This window comes from Onychomys torridus, chromosome 2 (genome assembly GCF_903995425.1).
Source record: "Onychomys torridus chromosome 2, mOncTor1.1, whole genome shotgun sequence".
Lineage (NCBI taxonomy): Eukaryota > Metazoa > Chordata > Mammalia > Rodentia > Cricetidae > Onychomys > Onychomys torridus.
In genome coordinates this window covers 16,709,634-16,729,628 of record NC_050444.1, presented here as the reverse complement: position 1 = coordinate 16,729,628, position 19,995 = coordinate 16,709,634, and the positions used below count along the sequence as shown (strand labels likewise).

The window sequence follows — 19,995 nt, the reverse complement described above, 5'->3', positions numbered from 1 at the left end:
TACAAATGTAAAATAGATAATACATACTGAAATTTTTTTTCTGAGACAAGGTTTCTCTGTGTAGTTTTGGTGACTGTCCTAGATCTCTCTCTGTAGACCTAATAGTTAAAATGTTTGCTAACTACCTTACTATGCTTGTTTATTCTATCACAGAAATGGTTCTAAGTGCTTTGCATAGATTATATTATCTAATAATCACACTTACCATATAAGTTTATTTTATTTATCCATTGATAAATAGCACAAGTTCTCCTAGGTACTAAATATGGAACTGGAATTCAAACAAGGCAATTGACTCCCAAGTCTCCCTTCTTTAATTCACACATTTTACATTATATGTCAAGTCATGTACTGGTAAAGAAGCAGCCTGGGTCTCTGCTCCCTCTAAGCCATAATGTGGCAATGAAACAGAAATTAACCAAACAACTAATATCATGACCCTATAAACCGAAACCAGTGTATTCCCAGACAAAGACACAGGTCTGTCAGGGGCTGACTAAACAGGTTAGGTAAGGCTTCCTAGAAGTGGTGACACAAACTGAGACTGAAGATTGGTGGAAGGGAAAGAGAAGTTCTAGACAGAGGAAACAGCCTGGGGCAAGGCCTTAGAGGCTGAGAGGACTGGACATACTCTGGCACTAAATGGAATTCTGTGTACTGGATTGACTGAAGCTGTGGCAAAGTCTGCATGGTATGTTGGGTATTTTTTTTTTTTTACCTCAAGGACAACAGAAATCTCAAAGGATTTTAAACAGGAGGAGATGTAATAGATTTGTACTTCATAAAAATGTTCCTTCTTCCATGTGGCAGATGCACTAGATGGAGTCAGGAGGCATATGAGGTAGAATTTTTGAAGACTTTAATGAATCCAGAAAGCAATGATAGCTTGTTCAAATGTGGCACAGTAGGGGTAGAAAGATCTGCCATATGCAGTAACTGTTTAATAGGTAAAGTTGGAAATGCTGATTGTATTATTTACTTTTCTATTACTGAAACAAAATACCATGACCATAGCAACTTACAGAAGGAAGAGTTTATTTAGGGCTTCCAGTTTGAGAGGGGTAAGAGTCCATCACCATCATGGTCGGGGAGCATGGCAGTAGGCAGGCAGACCTGCAGATAGATAACTGGGACAGCAGAGGGCCTACTTGAAATGTCTTTTGAAACCTCAAAGCCCACCCTCAAAGTATGGAGCAACATACTTCCTCCAGCAAGGCCACACCTTTTTATTCTCCCCAAACAGCTACCAACTGGTTATCAAATATTCAGATGCCCGAGACTTATAGGGGAATCTTATTTAAATTACCATAGTGATGTAACTCATGATGTGAGATTCCTGTGAGTGAAGACAGCATCATAAGAAGACCCACACAAAAAAGGCCATGTTTTCTATCTGGGACTGGTGAATTAATGCATACCTAATGACTGTTTGAGTGCACAGTTGGCTGTAAGATGTAGAGCCACAGTCATTTCCATTAGACAGTTCTAGGTGTGGATGAAATTACCCTGGGTGAAGATCAAGCAGAAAGAGAACATGGCTCTGGGGAGAAGTAGGTCATAGTTGGGAAAAGAATCATGAGTCATTAAAGTTAGTGTTGTTTAGGGCGTGTTGGCTGCAGTAAGCTTTCCAGAGACCACTAAGGGCACCTGCAAGGTGGCAATGATGAATTTATGGGGAATCTGTGAGCTCTGAGGGACAGCTCTGCAAAGGACACCTGTTCAGTTGTGTTAGAGACAGGGAAGGCTGACAGCCTGGTTGACCCCTGCTTAGCTTTTCAAGGCAGATGAAGCAGAGAGCTGGAAGATTTGGATATATGATGTAAGCTACCATACTATGTTAATATAGAAGATGCTTTTGAAATCTGAGATGTACATTTTACTCATACACATCTGTTCTCATTCCTAGTGTTTCTTTTGGATGACCTCCTGGAAGAGCTGTTCTGTCGCTATAAGAACTTTTAGGCTTTTTTTTTTTCTGACACTTAACTCTTTTCAAAGAGATTCCCTAATTTTTTTTTTTTTTTCAGTATAGCAGTGGAGTCTCTCAGTTTTTTCTTTCCATTTTGACAAGAAAGAGAATGCATCCTTTCAGTTCTTACAATGCATTACTCTTTCAGCTGCTCTATCTCTTGAATAATTTTCCTTGGATAAGATCCATAGAAGATGCCTTTGTTCTTTGCGAGATTAGTGAGATCTTGTTTTGTTTTCCCACTTGGCGACAAAAAGAGACTTCCTCTTGCAAAGCACTAAGACCTTATTCCATATGTTCTTATCTCAAAGGAGTGGATGGCTTTGGGGTCAAAGTATCACAAGAAGAGGGAAATGCTACTGAGTGGAGGGAGAGAGAATTAAGGCAAGTGTAAAAGCAAACACAGAACATGAGGGCTGAGGATCCACAGCCAGAAAGCCATATGAGTGGTCTCTAGTGACATGAGTGACTGCCGGATAGTTCAGAGCAAGGAGTAGTGATCTGAGTATCTTTGTGAGTGCATAGGACAGAGAGGGAGAAGAGCTATTGGTTCTCAGGTAGTTCAAAAGTGGGGTCTAATGCAGGCATGTGATGAGGACTGGGGGTGATGGAAAAAGCCCTTCCATATCAGTTATTGCTACAGTGATGTTTGGAGAGATTGCTGAAAACACTGTGGAGTGTCTGAGGTTTCACATGGACTCAAAGATAGGATTGATAAACACTTGATGTTAAATTACTATGAGCCCTTTAAGGCCCAGGATATTGAAGGCCAGGGAGGAACTGGGCTTAGGCACTTTGAGCAGCATCTCTCTGGTTTCAAAAAAGGCTTCTCCCTCATCTCTGTGTGTTTATAGCCTGCAAATCCAGATGTCTCCTTTCTGCCAGGCTTGGCTCTTAGCCTCCTCCCTTTATTCCCTCTCAGGATTTTCTCTTGTAGTATATATTTGGCAAATATGAAGAATTAAGACTTTATATTACTCTCTGCTAGTAATTTTCTCTTCTACTAGTTATGGAGGGTGTGCGAGAGAAATTTCTAGCATAGAGTTTTTTGGAGGGATTCTTATGTACAAATGATGTTTTCTGCTAAATCACCCCACAATTTTGATTATATATATAGGTGTATCATTCTGTGTTTATTTCCCATTAGCTGCTAAATCTTACCCATTCTTTAAAAAATAATTGTTCCTTGGGTTTAATTTTTGGATATCATTGTTCCTGCACTAAAATTTTATCCTTCTCTAAACTGGGTCTATTTAGAAATCCAATTTTTATTACAAGGTAGTCCCATGAGCTGTGAGATGGTCTGAAGAGTACATATTAATTTACTGTAGATTACTTATCAATTCTATCTTTGAGTCCGTGTGAAACTTCAGCTTTCTTTTCTCCCATTTCCACTGAGGCTATTTCTGCGCGCTCCCCCGCTGAGCTCCCAGTGACTTCAGGCTAGTCTGATGTGACAATAGGACTTGGTGAACATTCATAGTGTTGCTGCAGCATGTGGCTTTGTGTGAATCCTGGTATCAATTTACCAAGTCTGGGGAAGGACTTTGTAAATCTTGAAAGCCTGGGTAGAGCTGTATTTCTCTGATGTTTGTTTATTTATTGGCTGTTTATTTATTTTTGTTTTATGTATGTATGTATGTATGTATGTATGTATGTATGTATGTATGTATGTATACATGTATGTATGTATTTATTTTTGGTTTTTCAAGGCAGGGTTTCTCTGTGTAGCTTTGTGCCTTTCCTGGAACTCGCTTTGTAGACCAGGCTGGCCTTGAACTCACAGATTAAAGGGGTGTGCCACCAACGCCTGGCTTTATTTATTGGCTGTTTAATGAGTATCAGTAATCAATTACCATATAATCAATAATTACTGTGTATTTGGTACTGACTTTAGAGCTTGCAATAGGTAGTTATTTAAGACACAGTTCTTAAAGGCAAAGTTTTCAACAGTGATTGTTCCTGCTCTTTATAGGATTGATTTATACATAGGGCAAGGACACATAGTGAAGGCTGGGGGAACACAGATAGGTGATGTTTTAGACTTAGACAGATGGTCCATATTTAAATTAGAACATACAACTTAGAGTCATATAAAATAAGACAGAGCTGGTGTGAAATCTCCAAAAGCCTCAGTATTAGGAGTGCTCACCAGGTTACTTTTGAGAAGTAGACTGAAGAGAGCCAAATATGACATGTTAGGACTTTTGAATAAATAAAAGGGAATCATGAACATTGTAACTAGGGTTGTATAATAATTATATTTTAATTTTAAAAACATGCTTAGGAACAAAAGCTTGTCCTAATTCCAGACTACTTTTCTAATAATCTACACCAGCGGAAACATCCTTCAAGGCTGAGGTCTAGAGAGTAGCTGGGTCAGGGAGGAGGATGAGGTTATTTAGAGATAGTGAGGGAGTTCAGAGAAAGGATAGAATTCCCAAGTATTGGGAAGCATCCATTTATAGGACACAGCGACACATTTGATGTGGGTTAAGATGAAAGGGAAAAGCAAAGTTTAGGAGAAGAATGAGCTAGGCTTCATGTGTTCATGAGACTTTCATCTACATATCTCAGAGAAGCAGATGCATGAGACCACTGCTGAAGGTAGTTGATAGAAACATCGTAAAGTTCCTTGAATCCCTGTGTGGTGGTTTGAATAAGAATGGCCCCCCATAGGCTCATGAATTTGAATGCTTGGTCACTAGAGATTGACACTGTTTGAAAGGATTAGGAGGTGTGGCCTTGTTGGAGGAAGTGTGTCACTGGAGTTGGGCTTTTAGGTTTTTAAAAGTCAAAGCCTGGCCCAGTGGCTTTCTCTTCCTGCAGATTCACATGTAGAACTCTCAGCTAGTTTTTCATTCCTTCAATCTCTTCCAAGTTTTGCCTTCACTCTTAGCCTGGCCATATTTGGGGAGCTGACACTGAGTATAAAGTCTGACTGTTGTTCTTTTGTGTTCAGGCTTTTCCTTTTTGTATGTGGATGTTTTCATTGAGGACACTGAAATTTGCTGTCTGCATCCTTCTTTCTCCTTTTGCTCATAGTCCAGTAGAATTGTTTCTTTCTCTGACCAGTCTAGACCACATAAGACCAGTTCTAGCCTTTATTTTTTAGAACATTCAATATTGTCATTCCCCTATTTTCTGGTACTTCCTACCATAAATTCCTAATGTGTACTAGGGATGGCAGTGCTAAAAATAAGTGCACAGCTCTGCATACATAGGCCACCACTACTGTGTGGATTCAGAGTATCTCTTTGCAATCCTGGATAATATGTTTGCATGTTTCTACATGGTTCCTCTCTCCAAACCTGCAAGTTCCAGCCTTCATCACTTTCTTCTGACCTCCTTTCTTATTGATATTGGCAGGTGATATTATACTTTATTTCAAATAGAAAAGTGAAGAGATTATGTCTGGGTCCTTTGACTATGCAGTGTGTGTCCTGAAATATTTATAAATGCTGTTACTCATTTTTTCATCTGACCATGAAGGAGAACATAAGAAAAGATAACAACATTCAATAGCCATTCTATATTCTTCTGATCATTTCCCTTTCAACTCTTTTCCCCTCAATATTAATCTATTTTCCTTATCCATAGATGTGTATGTATGTGAAAAATGTATGTGTTCATGTCATTGTGTGTATCTGTTTGTGGGTCCATATCTGTAAATGCACATATATGCAAGTGTGCATAGAAGCCTGATGTTGGCATTTTTTTTTTTTTTTTAAATGATGGAACAAAAGTATACCTAAAACGAAGCTTCTGGAAAAAAAACCAAAAAAATAAAAAAAACATTTGTTCTTCCCTGTCTTGTATCTTTCCTCAAACTTGACCTTGGCCTCCTGCCTGGCCTTGTGTTTCAGGGCTGGGTCTCTAAAGACATCCTTGCTGACAACAGTTTTGTCCAAGGGGATGACCACAGAGAACCTTGTGGGCATGAGGTGATTGTAGTTATAAACTTTCACAAAGGACTTGATCTTTGACCTCTTGGTGATTTTCTTCTTGCCCATGGCAGCTGTCACTTTTCAGGGATAGCGGTCAATTCCAGCCACCAAGGCATGGCTGCAAGGGTGGTCTGAGGTGCCATCATCAATGTTCTTCATGATGACGGCTTTGCATCTGGAGTAGCGTCCAGCCATGACCAGCACCACTTTCCTGAGTTTCATGAACTTGCACATTTTGACAGCAAGGAGCCAGTACTCAGCAGAGTGGGTGCCTTCCTTAATCTCTCTCACCTTGTTTTTTTGAGACATGGTCTCTCACTGAACCCAGAGCTTACCAATCTAGGCTGGCTGGCCAGTGAGCTTGAGAGGGATGCCTACCTCTGTTTCTGAGCACTGGGTTTAGAGATGCATACCATCAACCTGGCTGCAGATCCAAAGTTAGGTTCCCATGCCTGCATAGTGGGCAGTTTACTGATAGAGCCGTTCCCTGCAGCCACCACATTTCCTCTGTTTACTTAATTTTTAAAATATGTGTATATATGTGTGGAAATGTACATGTGAGTCCAGGTGCCCTCATAGTGCAGAAGAGGCTGTCAGATCCCTAGGGCTCAAGTTTAATGCAGTTGTGAGCTGCTTGACATTGGTGCTGGGAGCTGAACTCAGGTTTCTGCAAAATACATGCTCTTAACTACAGGGCCATCTCTCCAGGCCTCAAACCTTCTTATTAAAAATGTAAAAATCCTTACTTTCCTAGTGGAGTAACTGTGGTAGCCAAAGATTTAGTTCTCTGAAGAAGCATGGCTGAAGACACTTAATAATTATAAATAAAGAGGCTCTAAAGGAGTTTATTTGGAAGAATACTTAATGTACATTGAGAGATTGTATGACTCTAGGTTAGTAAAACTTTCCTCTTATAATGCACATGCTATTAAATTTTCTTTGTATTAAAACAACTTCTTTCTAGTCAGGCCTAGTGGTGTATACTCTTTGTGCCAGCACTCAGAGGGCAGAGGAAGGAGGGTCTCTGTGAGTGGTCGATCTGTCATATGTCATGGGACAACAAATTGGAGAACCTGTTATCACTTTTGATCGACAGTGACAAGATTGAAACAAGTATATAGCCTCTGAACTGTGTAAATTAAATGTAAAATGTTTACCTATATTAGTGATATTTGCATATATATTCATGTTTGAATCATGTTTTCTTCTCATGTGTGTATGTTATGCATGTGTGTATTTATACATGTGTGCATGTGAAAGTCAGAGGTCAGCAATGGGTATTCTCAATGCTCTCTACCTTATCTTTTGAGAGAGGATTTGTCACTAAACCAGGAGTTTACTAACTCAGACTAGACCAACTGATCTGTGCGCTGAAGGGTTTTCCCATCTCTGTTTGCCCTTTTCTGAGATTACAGATGTATACTTCTGTGGGTGCTTTTTTGTGCAGGTGCTGAGAATCAAAACACAGGTCCTCATGCTTATATGGCAAGTACTTAGCATATGGAGCCTTTTCCTAGCACCTCTTTAAAAGTTATTAAAGTTTAAGTACAATTAGAGATTGCTATTTATTAGGACAGTAAGAAATAAAACACAATGGTTGTGTAGAAAATTAGGTCCAATACATTCTCTTTCTCATTTTCTCACATTCAACACTGATTTATGACTAACATTAGCTCCAACTATCAAGGTAGCTCCTTTGAAATGGATAAGTTTTGAAACTGAGTAGAGGTTGGAATGTCTGTTGTATGGCTAGGATTAGGTATGATACAAAATGGCCTTGAGTTCTTCATTTAAAATGTCATATATGTTATATAAGCTTTACTGTAAATTTCAAAATCTAGTAACATAATGCCCCAGAAATATGTCTTAAATCAATTATTTTTAATTTGGCTAATCATTGCTATCTTTCAAATCCTTGGCTGAAATGACAGAAACCTCTCATTCTTCCATAAATTTCATGAAACGCTGTGGTGTGACTAGGCCAGCTTATTGTGGCTCACCAGAGTTGATTTTTCATTTTTCCTGTCTTTCTGACTCTACAGTCAGTGAATTGAATGGGCCATGGCAGGAGTGTTGATGCTTTAGAATCACACACATTGTTAATCATGGCTCTTCTCCCCCACTCACATCCTTTCCTTTTCTCTGGGCTCAGCACTCCCTCCTTTTCCCTCCTCTCTTCTCCCACATTCCTCTGCCTTTCCATTTACAAGGATATCTCTTAAGATATGCTCATATTTTCCTGTCTTTTTTCCCTAAGAATTGAGTCTCAGAGAAGTAGTTCCTTATGTGGTGATTTCAGCTATCTCAGAAGCTTTATAGGTTCTAGCAGAGGCATGCTAAGCATAATATTTGTTATTTTCTGTTTAAGTGGTAGATCCCAGTAGGATTTGGATTTTCATCATAGATTAAGTATCCCTGTGAACTGTCCATTTTCCCACTGCTTCATGTTGTTTAATTTTATTTTGTTCAGTCTCAGAATTTTGCACACACTAGGCAATCCTGTGCTACTGAGCCACAGCCACAGCCATCTATTTTCATTTTTCTTGTTCTTAGTAATTTATAAGGAAAATTTTGAGGTTTCAATGTTTCTCTCATGTTCATTAAACATGAACTGATTTTCAGGCAATCACTGATATTTTTAGTATGGCATGTTTTAAAATTGTTTTCATTATGCTTAGTTTCTTATACATACTTACAAATGTTTCCAGAATTTGACTTAGTTAACCTTATTTTGCTACTGACTCTGTGACTCTAAACAGACTTCCTTAGCTATTTAGTATGGGAGATACGACCAGTGTCTTCTAAGGTCATGGCTGTTCATACCATCATTAAAACTCTGAATGTCCCTAACAAGTAGAATATCTCTTATCCTTAAAGTACTAATATAGAATATCCACCCTAAATTATGATCAGTCTTTAGAAGTAAAGTATATTGTCTTGTTTGCAATAAAGATCTTTTCTTTTACCAGTTTCAGAATCTAAAGCTGAGGGAGTTCTACTGTGAGGGAAATCCACTCTTCCTGATGCGGCCAATTACTGCTAAACAACCTAAAGACATCTGGACTCTACGGGTGAAGGTTTAGCTAATAAGCATGGGCCTTCACATTAAATCCATGGTTTAAGATGTGAAGCATTCTTGACAATTCAGCAAATATGTAACACTGGTCCATTAAGAATGTGAATGCTTCATGTATTTTTTGTCTTGCTCACAGAACTCATTGTAATCTGTCTGATTTTCAGACTGACTCAACACAGAGAAGTGAACATTTTTCGTTGGATGAAAAGAAAAGAGAAATTTATTATTTATTTATTTTTAAATTATATTTGTGTTTTAATTTTACATATCAGCCATGGGTTCCCCTGTCCTCCCTTCTCCCGCCCCCACCCCCACCTTCCCCCCCATCCCCTCCATTCCCATCTCCTCCAGGGGCAATTTAAACCTGGTGGATTCAGTACAGGCAGGTCCAGTCCCCTCCTTCCAGGCTGAGCAAAGTGTCCCTGTGTAAGCCCAAGGTTCCAAACAGCCAGCTCATGCACTAAGGACAGGTCCCGGTCCCACTCCCTGGATGCCTCCCAAACAGTTCAAGCTATTCAACTGTCTCTCTTATCCAGAGGGCCTGATCCAGCTGGGGGCTCCACAGCCTTTGGTTCATAATTCATGTGCTTCCATTAGTTTGGCTATTTGTCCCTGTGCCTCTTTGATCTGACCTAGTCTGGTGATCAGATGGCCAAACACCCTAACTGTCGTGCTGGAACTCTCATCCAATAACTGATGGAAGTGGATGCAGAGATCCTCAGCCAGGCCCCAGGTGGAGCTCCAGGAGTCTAATTGTCGAGAAAGAGGAGGGACTGTAAGAGCATGAATTGTTGAGAAATTTATTTTTACGTTAGCCTTCTAAGTATCTTTTTGCTGCTAGTGGGCTCTTCATTGCTTTTGTTCCATTGTCACTTGTCTCCTTTGCAAGTGAGTGCATGAGTATAATCTGGAGTTCATTGTATCCAATTTGGTGAAACTAGTTAATGATATCAAAAGAAGCACTAGGGAAGCACACTGAAGGACCCTTTACTACCAGAAACAGAAGAACCACAGGTCCTCCCAGAGTTAGCATGATTCTCAATCATGAACTTTGATTTACCAGATTCATTTGGATCTAAGGGTGAACATACAAGAGTGCTTCAGATAGAAATTAGTTATAATGCTTTTAAAATTGTTTTCTTATCACGAAAGCAATATAGATGCATGTATAAGACTAGGAAAAAGCCAATGACAGTTAGTGAAAAGAACTCAGAAATCTAATTAGTGAAGTATTACTACCCTCCTCTCTGACATTTGTGCATTTAGAAGATACTTTAAATTTAAGGTGAATTAGTACTCTATATATTACTTAGAGACTCATATTTTTACTCCAATTATTGTGTCTTTCTTAATCAGATTAAAAACATTAAGATTTCTTTTTAGATGGGTATATGCTGTTCTATTACATCATAATATTTTAACTATTTTCTTACTGTTAGATGTTTATATCATTAATATTTTGTTTTTACAAATGAGGCTGAACTGACCATATTCACAGTAAATTTTTCTCATGTTCATATGATCTCAATGAATAAAATTGTAGGGGACAAGAACTGCTTCCTTTGAAGACCAGCTCTTTTCAAATTCCTTTCTGGAAACTGTTTTCATAAACAGCATTATTTCCTGCTCTCCTATGGGAAAGTTGTATTTGAAACTTAAATTCATTAAATTAATAATTTAAAACTGCTGTATTTCATTTAAGCCTCTATAACTTGTTCTTTTTTGCTACTGCATCAAGCATGCCAGAGTAATAGTCCTAAATACTTAGTTTAAGGTTTTTGTGGACAGGTACTGTGGTTATGAACACAGTAGTTGTTTGATTACCATCAAGAGGTAGGTATCTTTATTGTACCCCTTTTATAGATAGAGAAACTAAGAACCAGAGAGGCTAACTAACTTGTTCACAATAGCGCAGAGTTCATGTTGGGGCTGGGTGTTGATACCATCTTCTACAGTTGGCCTCCAAGACCCTGTACTGCAATGTTGTTAAGTAATAGTGTGCAGAAAGGTAAACAGATTGTTTTGGGATTGAGGACATGAGATTCTAAAGGAGGCTGGATGAACAGTTAATCTGATGTGGTAGCTTAAGAGGAATGGAACATTTCTTTCTTTTAATTTTTGAAATTGTAAGGTCCAGGAGCTCAGAGTTAATTTTATGTATATATTCATAATGAATATATTAATGGGTGATATATAAAATAGATTATGTAGTAGAAATTATTAGTTTTACTTATAATATATAAATGATTTAGGCCATTTTGAAACTACTTCTATGAATCTTTCTCAGAATGGTGGCTCAAACTGACAGTGTATTTGTATTCAAAGTCATTTCTAGTGGGCATTTGGTTAACATTAATTAAATTCCTTTGGGTTTCAGTGGTTCACAGGGCTTTGAAACTTTATCTGCCTTAGTAGAGAATCTCTAAAAGACATACTTGGTTGTTTAGGTCTGAAATTCTAGCCACATGGAAGGCTGAGGCAGAAGCACCACAAGTTCAAGGCTTGAGGTACCATGGGACTTCTAAGCCAATTTGCTATGTTGAAATTAAAAGTAAAGTGAGGGTTGGGGATATAGCTCAGATGACAGTGCCAACAAATAGTTTAAGAACCTTCTTCATCTTAGAAATTTATTAACTAGAATCTGATCCTGGTAATCAGTACATCAGCAGATGCAAGCCAAATGGTTTGCTACTATTAGCTCAGCTCTATAAACTCTGGCTCAGGACTAGAAAACCTCTCATTTTACAGATGAGAAATAAGGCCATGCAGTCAATACCTTATTGAACTAGTGTGCGAAACTCTGCACATGATGGACCCAGAACCCTTGCTTATGAGGCTGTGTGTTCTGCCTCCTGCATTCACAGTAGCAGCTCATCACAGAGTCATTTCCAAGTCTACCTTTCTTTCTAAGGATTCGTAGTTCTTTCTAAGTTTTATAATTTTTTATACTTTTGTGAATATATATTATAATTCAAATGACCATATGTAAGAAAATTTAAGAATGCACATTATTTACTTTTAACTTATAGGGGATTAGAAATAGGAATACCATATGATCTACATAAAATATTTAAACAAAATAGCATGCAAGTGATTAAAAATAAACAACTTATTTATTTTAAAACATTTATTAGACTTAAAACAACACTATAATGATGTTGTAATTAAATGGTGTAATTTCAGAAAATTTATAAAATATGTCTCTAAGATGTGTCCTAAAAGATACTATTAGCCAGGCAGTGGTGGTACGTACCATTAGTACTTGAGAGTCTAAGGCAGGTGGATCTTTGAGTTTGAGGCCAGCCTGGTCTACAGAGTGAGTTCCAGGATGACAAGGGCTATACAGAGAAACCCTGTCTCAGAAAAAAACAAAAACAAAAACAAAAAAACCTAAAAAAAAGTTGTACTATTGGTCATGTCAACAGTATCTTGTTTTGTGTATACTCACATTACTCTCATTTCCAAGAAAAGAACTTTACATTTTAATGATGCACATTATTCTTCCAAATTATATTTTGGTTTCAAGGAGAATATAAATAATAACATGTATTAGTTGTCAAGGGATATATTGAAATCAAGACACATGTTGGGTCCAGAAAATCATAAATGGTAAAAGTAATCCATATGACTTATAGGTTTGTATATCCAAGAAAATTCTCCTGTTTCTGTTTGGAAAGTTAATCCTGTCTACGTGTTTTCTGTATACTAGAACTAGCCACACAATTTGTCTAATTAGCTAGTGACATCCCTTTAAAATAAGCATTTCATTTTGAATCACAAATTATGCTCTGTGGAAGCAGTCAGAGAGAAGACAATAGTAGGAATCTTAGGGTTGGAGTCATGATAGAATTAGTGCTATCAGATTTAGTCCCTCTCCTGACCATGGCCATTTCCCCACTCAGAAGATTATGCTGGTGAGGGATTAGTCCCACAAGGAGCACATGCCCAAGGTGCTTTGCTGTGTGATGGTGGTCTTCCAAGATGCTTGGACTGGAAAACATGGGCATAGCAAGGAACAGGCCTATAGCAATTCATAGGAATTCCTTGTTATTGAAGTTTTTAAAGACTTAAGAGAGTATGAATTAGGGAAAGATTTTTATATACATACTGATAAATGACTAACAGAGCCTGATATGGACTATTAGAAAACCCTTCATTTGGGGCAGGAAAATATGTCCAAAATAAACTGTCCCCATACATTCTTTACATTTCAAGCAGTGCTTGTGTAACCTGGATTTCTATGCTATATAAACACACATTGCTTCATAAACACAAGCATTGTTTATGCCATGCTGGCACACTGGATGTGGGTGCTTTTGGGGAGTTAGGCAAATGCTTGTTTCTTTTCCTGGGTCAGTGAAGATTAAGTTGTATTTATCATATTCTTTGTTTTACTTTAAGATGATGATGTTGATGGTACTGGTGAAAGGCAATTTCTTTTTCTTCATTACTTTTTAAATTATTTATTATTTTGTTGGGAAAAGGCCAGTGTTCTGTATCTCAGCATGGCTGAGTTTAACATAGATTGAAAGTAGGGATTGTCTCCTGGATGCTAATGCTCCTTAAGGAATGCAGAGTAGACTGAGCTGTGAGCTGTAGTTCAGATACCAAGAACTAAGATCCTGGTGAATATGACTGAATCTTCCTGAGTCCAGTTTGCATGTGTGTAGTCCTTGCTTATTGTAACGAAAGGTACAAAACCTGAGTAAAATGACATCTAATTTTACTAAACAGATAATGCAAATTCATTATGACTTGGAATCCTAAATAAATGTAAGGGATATAAATATGGTAGAAGGTACCCACTTTTCCTATATAGTGAAAGACAGATTTTTTTTTTACAATGGTAATCACATGCAATGTAAGCCATTATATATAATGTAGGATCTTAGACTAATAAACAATAAAGAAATAGACATGATTTTTGAACTAATGAAATAGGAATTAATATATAAATTTTGAATTAATTTGAAGAACTATTTTTTCAATTTAGGAAATAGCAGCAAGATTTATCCTGTGTCAGTTAGAAGAAGACAATGATTTGATTGTGAATGCCATAGAGTATTATCCAGAGACCAAAGACAAACTCTCCAAGGCAAAAAAATGTGCACTGTGCAGCAAACCCTTTTTATCCGAATGGCTGGAATGTGTTCAGTTTGTTTCCCCATCAAAGGTAAACAGTGCTCTTTGTGGAAATATGATGAGTATAAGAGCTCCTTTTTTGTCCTTACTAATGAGATTTGGACTAATTTAGACTTCTTTGACAGTATTTATGATAAACAAATTCAGATAACTGTGTTATAATCATTATTCCTTCTTCCATTGGAATTTAAAGTCTTTATCACATTACATACATTCCATCCAAATTTCATAAGTACTGGGCATGGCCTCATGTATCTGTTATTCAGCATATGGGATGCATAAGTTGAAAATCCACTTGTTCAGCTTTCAGTTTCAGTGGAAATTTTAGAAATCTTACCATTCTTAATTGTCACTGCTCTAGAGGCAGTGGGAACTGAGAGAATGAAGCCAATAAATAAGATGGACTAGTCTCAGGCAATGGCCAACTTTATTCATAGCCTCAGACATGTTTATACTGAGGGTTAAGAAAGGACACATGAGTAAAGTTCTCATGAGTTCAAATACTATATAATCACAAGGACAAGCTGCCTGTGGCTGTGGCAAAAACATGTTTTTCCATACAGACATATAAAGGATAGTTTAAACATTTAATTAATTAAAAACAGCAAGCAATAATGATTAATCAGCAATAAACTCACTCCTATCTGCTACACCTTGTAGGAGCAGGAAAACACATTCCAAGAACAATTCTATGTTCTGAAGAAACTGAGGACATGAGACTCTTGTTTTGTTGTATGTTCTCATAAGCACTCAGAATTCCCCTCAAATGACTCCATTCCTGGACCATGTCACCTGAGGCAGTTGTCTCTGGGCAAGTCACAAAGCTCATGAAGCAAGTTTTACACAAGGCTTAGAAGACTTCTTTCACTACAGATGACCAAATAGCAAATGAGTTAGGCTGTGTAGTCTGTATCACAATCGTGTGACAATTTTGTAGCAGGAAGACATCTGTAGGCAATATGTAAATGAGTGAGTACCTAATATTTAAATTTAGCATAATGTTCTCAGGTTGTGCAATGTATTTTTTCAACCACTTAAAAGTATTAAAGCATTTGTAGTTCATATGTCATGAGAACAGAATGTGGAACAGGCAGTGCCTGGGGAAACCTCAGTTTGCCTACATCTCTTCAGGCCTCCCAGAATTTGTGCTTGATACTATAATGTCTTGTCTGGTGTTAGTAAGCAGTTGGCCATTCCTGGGATGGCAGAGTCTAACACTTAATGATCATATTCAATAGATGGCAGACGGAGTCCCTGCTCTTCTATAGATGACCATGTGGCGAAAGGGTAAAACAAAAAACAAACCAAAGGAACACACATGTAACTGTAAATCATACTGTATTATGAAGTAAAAGGGTAAGACATTAGCTTGTTGGGATTATGTGACAGTACTACTGAGTAATGCAAACAGAATTTTATTGTCTTGTAGCTCTGGAAACTAGGGGCTCCAATGTCAAGTTGGCAGGACCAGGTTTTTTGTGGATTGTGGCATATTCTGTTGTACTCTACTCCTATTGCCTATAGTTTTAATTGCCAACTTGGACCCAGGATTATGCAGAAGATAAGCCTCCAGACAAACCCTTGAGGAATTATTTTAGCCTCTGGCCATGCCTGTGGGGTTTTTGTTGACTGGATTAATTGAATTGGAAGGCACTTCAAAGGTGGCCATCATCATTTCTCAGCTTGTGTCATAGAATGTGCTGTAGAAAATAAAAATCTCTATGAGTATTGGTGAAATTATTAAGGCCACTCCATGTAGTTAAAAGGGAGGTTTATTTTGTGGGGTAACTTACAAGTGAAGGGATAGTTTACAGGGTCTGGGAAAGGTGTGACGCAGTCCAGCAGTGTTCTCTGGAGAACTCTGCTTGGTCTACCTCCAGCGTCCAGGGTCCAGGAACCAAGAGAGCCAGCGCATCTGGGTCCCGGGTCTTCAGGGTCCTCCCTTCACCCGCCTTGTAGATGTGACAGTTACCAAAGCCTCAATGGGGGTTGGAACCTCCAGATCAAAGCTGGAATGGCTACCCACTATATCTCCCCATTTTGTCTAAATAAGAAGGTTCTAACCTAATACAAAACTATACACAAAGGAATGATTATCACATATTGTCCAAGAGTAATAAGGGATAATGACCTAATTAAGATGGAACTACAACCATTGCAAACAATATCAAACAAGAAACACATATTAAAATCCAGAGAAGTCAAGAGTGTAGGTAAATGGCATATTACAAAGATCATTCCAAAAGGTGACCTATCCTTAAGAACCTGAATCTAATACTTACTATGTTCTATCTAAGATATATATATATATATATATACTAAGTTGTAACTATAACTGCTAGTCTTCAATTCCATCAAAGACCTCAGAAGGAATATAATGGTACCTGAGAAATGGAAGATGGATGCAAGCAACTTTCAGGGATCTTGCAAGAGTAGACAGAGACAGCTGGCAGCCTGGACAGTCACCTAATGTTTCTCAGCATTGTTGGTGCATTCAAATTGGCTACAGGCCTAGAGTATCTTACAGACCATTTTCAAAAGCAAGAATTCTGAAAGACCATCTTACCCTGTCTTGGCAGAGTTCAGAAGTCACTTTTCTTTCTGTCCCACTTGTCCAGAAAGGACAGCATTCGTATTGTCAGCAGTTGAGGCAAGGGCAGTTCTTTGCCCAGTAGGTCATTTTGTGGCAAGAAGACAAACTTCCAAATGGAAATGTCTTAGAAGCCCAACATTCTCTCAGGATCAAATTAGTGTTGCCGGAGCAATTGTGTCTCACGTCAACAGAATTCTAAGTTATTCAAATGCCATATTCTCTAGGTCTATGAAGTGTTTGAAGATTACCTGTCCATTCGACCTATATATCTGTAAAATCTGGATAACCTAACTAATATAACTATAGAGATGACAAGCATAGGTGACTATAAATTTATAAGTCTTATTTACCTAAATAACTTAAGGACTAAGGCTTCATGTAAACAAGGTAAACAGTCTATAAGAAAATGTATGGTAAAGGATAATGACTTTGAAATTGTGATGAAACACAAGATATTTATAACAGAGGTAGAAATGTATAGTGCAATATGCAATATGATAATATTCTTTTTTTCTTTTTTTAAATATTTTTTCTTTATTATTATGTGTTTTAAATTTTATACATCAGCCATGGGTTCCCCTGTCCTCCCCCCTCCCACCCCCACCTTCCCCCAAGCCCCTCCCCTACAGCCCCTCCCCTCCATTCCCATGTCCTCCAGGATCAAGGCACCCCTGGGGATTCATTTAAACCTGGTGGATTCAGTACAGGCAGGTCCTGTCACCTCCTTCTAGACTGAGCAAAGTGTCCCTGTGTAAGCCCAAGGTTTCAAACAGCCAGCTCATGCACTAAGGACAGATCCTGGTCCCACAGACTGGGTGCCTCCCAAACAGATCAAGCTATTCAATGGTCTCACTTATCCAGAGGGCCTGATCCAGCTGGGGGCTCCACAGCCTTTGGTTCATAATTCATGTGCTTCCACTCGTTTGGCTATTTGTCCCTTTGCTTTTTGCTATCTTGGATTCAACAATTCACGCTCTTGCAGACCCTCCTCTTTCTCGACAGTTGGACACCTGGAGCTCCACCTGGGGCCTGGCTGAGGATCTCTGCATCCACTTCCATCAGTTATTGGATGAGAGTTCCAAGACGATACTGTTAAATATATATCAATATACAGAATATCCTAAACAGAAGTAGAACATACATACAGTATGACAGATATAAATTTACATTTGTATCAATATACAAATATTTTAAATAAGAGTAGAAATATATGTACATTTTAACAAATATAGATCTGTATTTGTTATGAAAATTATATAATATACAAATTATCTTAAACAGGAATATAAAAATAGTTTATATTTGTGTCAACATATAAGAATTCACAACAGTGCAAATTATCTAAGGCTGCTATTTTATTAAATTTGTTTACTAGTGTATACAATCATCTACCATAATATCTTATATCTATCCATTCCATTTCTTCTTTTCCTTTTTTTGAGACATTTTTTCTTTTCTTAAGGAGAATACTGAGTTTAATAGTTTCTTCCACCCCTAACCCTATAACCATCATCCATAACCCTGAGAAATATGAAACCTTAGGGAGAAGGGGCGTCGTTTTCTTAGAATTGCTTCCTGTTGTTTTGGGGGTGATGGTATCTCTGTTGGGTACTGTATGAAAGCTCAGATAGTTAAATCCCAGTTAGACTAACTGTATATTCCACAGCAAATCTCAGAGTAATGGGTAAGATTGTCTGAAATTCTGGCAAGAAGTGTAGTATGATGATGATTATCATGGCATCATTCTGGATTGGGTAGAGTTGTTGTTGTTGGGGACCCATCTTCCTTCTGGAGACTTCAGAGATTGCTATTGGAAAAACTTACTTTTTTTTGATCAAAATGGAAAGGTTGGATTTAAAGATGACATGACATATAAGAAAGGATTCTGAGAAATCAAGAGTAGGAATGGAGAGAATTACAATCTTAAAGACAGTGGTCCCTTTTTATTGGTTTCCTTCTACCCCACACCAGGGGGCTCTTCTGATATGGGACTGAAGAATCTCTCAACCTTTTCTTTTATCAATATGCTTGGGTTTAGAGAAGGAGTGAGCCAATTCCATCTCCAAAGCTAGCTTGGTTTATAATTGAATTGGAACCACAACTATTCTAGATTGATAGAGATATAGATGTTAGACAGTGAGATTTTACCCTGTGTAGATTGGTATCAATAGATTCTTTCTTTCTGCTGTAAACATCCAGATATCCAAGGCCTTATGATTTCTGGAAGATAGATATTTCCATTATCATGGAAAGACAAAAACAGAACCCTACCCCAACCTTTGATTGTTAAAGTTTTCTGACAACTTGTAGAGATGTCACATTGGTGGATGAGCTTTTACTTCTCCTCATCAAGGGGTTTCTTCTGTTTGAATCGAATTTTTATTAATCTTGTTGGTATCCATGGCTTTTCTTTTCCCATGGAAAGAAAAGCAAAACCCCCTTCCCCAACGTAGGACATATCCAGGTTTCCATTCTGAAGTTAACACATCTTTGAAATGTTTAGCTCAGGAGTTTTGTCTGTCATCCATTATCTCTCCACAGTTGTTGTTCCTTTCTCATCAGCATTGAGAAAATTCAAGGTTAATAAAGCACTATGCAATCGATTTCTAGGAGTCATTGTTACCTGTTGCTGTTTATTTAGCATAATCTTTAAAGTTCGATTGGATCTTTCTATGACTGCTTGGCCTGTGGGATTGTGTGGTATACCTGTAACATGTAATAAGCAAAGAACTGTCTCATTTTATTGGAGACATATGCTGGGGCATTGCCTGTCTTAATTTGTACAGATATTCCCATGATGGTCATAACTTCTAATAGGTGTGTAATCACAGAATCAGCCTTTTCAGAACTCATAGGAATTGCCCACTGAAATCCTGAATAGGTGTCAATGGTATGGTGTACATACTTTCCAAATTCTGCAAAATGAAACACAGCCATCTGCCAAATTTCATTTCTTTGTATACCTTTTGGATTGTCCCCTGCAGGTAATGGAGTTTGGTTATAGAAGGAACAAGTAGGATATTTTTTCACAATATCCTTAGCTTGTTGCTAAGTGATGGAGAAATCCTTCTTCAAACCTTTGCTATTTACATGGTGTTTCTTATGAAATTCTGAGGCTTGTAGCACATTACCTATTAGTAACTTATCAATCTCATCATTACCTTGTGCTAGAGGTCCTGGCACACTTGTATGGGATCTGATATGTGTTTATATATATGTGTGTATATATATAAAAGGGATCATATATATATGATCGCTTTTTCTGATG

General features: G+C 37.9%; 1 protein-coding gene and 1 pseudogene across 1 annotated transcript in view; one reads left to right on the top strand and one right to left on the bottom strand.

Moving 5' to 3' along the window:
- Positions 1 to 19,995, top strand: part of Lrrc69 (leucine rich repeat containing 69) — a 107,668-nt gene that overhangs the window by 67,518 nt on the left and 20,155 nt on the right. The window contains exons 6-7 of the mRNA XM_036179696.1: positions 8,886 to 8,987; positions 13,986 to 14,165. Coding sequence (XP_036035589.1) covers positions 8,886 to 8,987; positions 13,986 to 14,165 — 282 coding nt within the window. The remainder of the gene's footprint in view (positions 1 to 8,885; positions 8,988 to 13,985; positions 14,166 to 19,995) is intronic.
- Positions 1,600 to 6,150, bottom strand: LOC118577355 (annotated as a pseudogene).